At 53.4% G+C, this 1,870-nt stretch overlaps 1 protein-coding gene across 1 annotated transcript in view; it reads right to left on the minus strand.

The window, feature by feature from the left end:
- The window catches only part of DHX34 (DExH-box helicase 34), a 27,519-nt gene that overhangs the window by 2,456 nt on the left and 23,193 nt on the right, over positions 1–1,870 (minus strand). Inside the window, 2 exon segments of the mRNA XM_045292658.1 lie at positions 781–934; positions 1,451–1,481. Coding sequence (XP_045148593.1) covers positions 781–934; positions 1,451–1,481 — 185 coding nt within the window.

Here is a 1,870-nt window from a genome sequence, read left to right on the forward strand (position 1 = left end):
TCCATTCACCCACCTACCCATTTTTCATTTACCCACTCTTCTGTTCATCCATCTACCCGTTCATCCATCAGCCACTCATCTATCCACCCATTTATTCATCCACCCACTCGTCTATTCATCCATCTATCCACCCACTGACCCATCTACACCAACCCACCCATTTATTCATCCACCCACTTATCTATTTATCCATCCACCTATCTATTCATCCACCCACTCATTCATCTACCCATCCGACCATCCACTCACTCATCTATCCACCCACCTATGCTCCTAAACCACCCACCCACCTATCCAACCACCCATTCACTCATCAGTTCATTCATCATCCACCTCCCTAACCATTTACCTATCGACTCAGGGTAGCCATCCAGCCCCCACAACCACAGGCACCCAATCCCTCAGAGTCCTGCTCTGTGTGTGTGTGTGCTGCCTGGCACTCTGGAGTTGAGTTTGAACTCACAGCGGGACCACACGGCCCAGTGGCGTTTTCTAGATTGCAGGATTTACAGAAGCAGATCACCAGGTCTTTCTCCCAGGGGCTGCGTGGGGGTGGGAACCTCCAGCTTTGGGGTTCAGAGTCAAGCACTAAACCATTGAACCACCTGGGCTTCAAACAGTGCACGGGAACATGGAACTGAAAGATCACTGAGTTTTCCAAGGACGCTTCGAAGCCCCCTTGTGTCACGTACCAGCAGGCCAAGGCTAGGCCTGTGGCCAGTCCAGTGGAAGGTGGCTCCCACCCTACTCAGCCCCACCTGGGTGGCAGCTGGGAGTCAGAGGGACGGGGTGGGGCGGGCACCCACCTGGAGGGCGGGGATGCGGACGCAGTTGACCAGGTACGGCTTGTTGGTCTCCAGCAGGGAGACAAAGGTGAGGAGCTGGTGTTTGCTGCTCATCCTGTCCTTGTCCTCTGGGAGGTTGGGAAGGCCGGCTCAGTCCCCCTGGGGGCACTGGACGCTCCCGGCTGCACCCGGCCCCCACCCCCACTTCATTTACACATCCCGATGAAGACTGTGCTCACATCTACCCTGATGAAAACCTGTGATCTGGTTTCAGAAGCCCGGCCCTCATGATTATGCAACAGGGCATCCTAGGGTCCTCAGGAACCGCTGTCCACTTTGTTAGGGATCAGAATGCATTGTGGTACTGTTAGAGTGGCCTCTTTGCTGTTCTTCCTGACTGACATGAAGTCTGAAGTCTGCTACAAAAAGCTCCAGGAAAGCCCTGGTGGTGGACTGGGCTTACATGTTGGGCTGCTAAGCACGAGGTCAGCAGTTTGAAACCACCAGCTGCTCCATGGGGGAAAGATGAGGCTTTCTACTCCTGTGAAGAGTTCGTCTCGGAGCCCTGGGGGCAGCCATGCACTGTCCCTTAGGGTCACCATGAGTCAGAACTGACCCGAGGGCAGTGGCTAACGGGGTTTTTGAAAGCAGCAGAAGAGATTCACCATTCACAGGAGGAGGAGACCCAAAGCCCATCTGTAGACAACGGGACATCCCCTTACGGAAGGGTCACAGGAAGAGAAGAGCCAGTCAGGGTGCAGTGTAGCACCAACCAAACACACAAATGTGCTCTAGGTCTTTAATGCTCCCTTTGTCCCCTCCTCCCACCACTATCATGACCTCAATTCTACCCTACAAATCCGGCTAGACCAGAGTATGCACACGGATACAGATAAGAGCTGGAGACACTGGGAATCCAGGACAGTTAAACCCCTCTGGACCAATAATGAGAGTAGGTACCAGGAGGGTAAAGGGAGGGTAAAGGACGGACAACAGAAAAGTGGGTGAAGGGAGACATCGGTCAGTTTAAAACGTGGAAAGAAAAAATGATAAATTATCAAGGGTTCATGAGGGAGGGAGGGTGG

The sequence above is a fragment of the Echinops telfairi genome, unplaced genomic scaffold (assembly GCF_000313985.2).
Source record: "Echinops telfairi isolate 266 unplaced genomic scaffold, ASM31398v2 ScPeMD7_655;HRSCAF=1070, whole genome shotgun sequence".
Taxonomy (NCBI): Eukaryota; Metazoa; Chordata; class Mammalia; order Afrosoricida; family Tenrecidae; genus Echinops; species Echinops telfairi.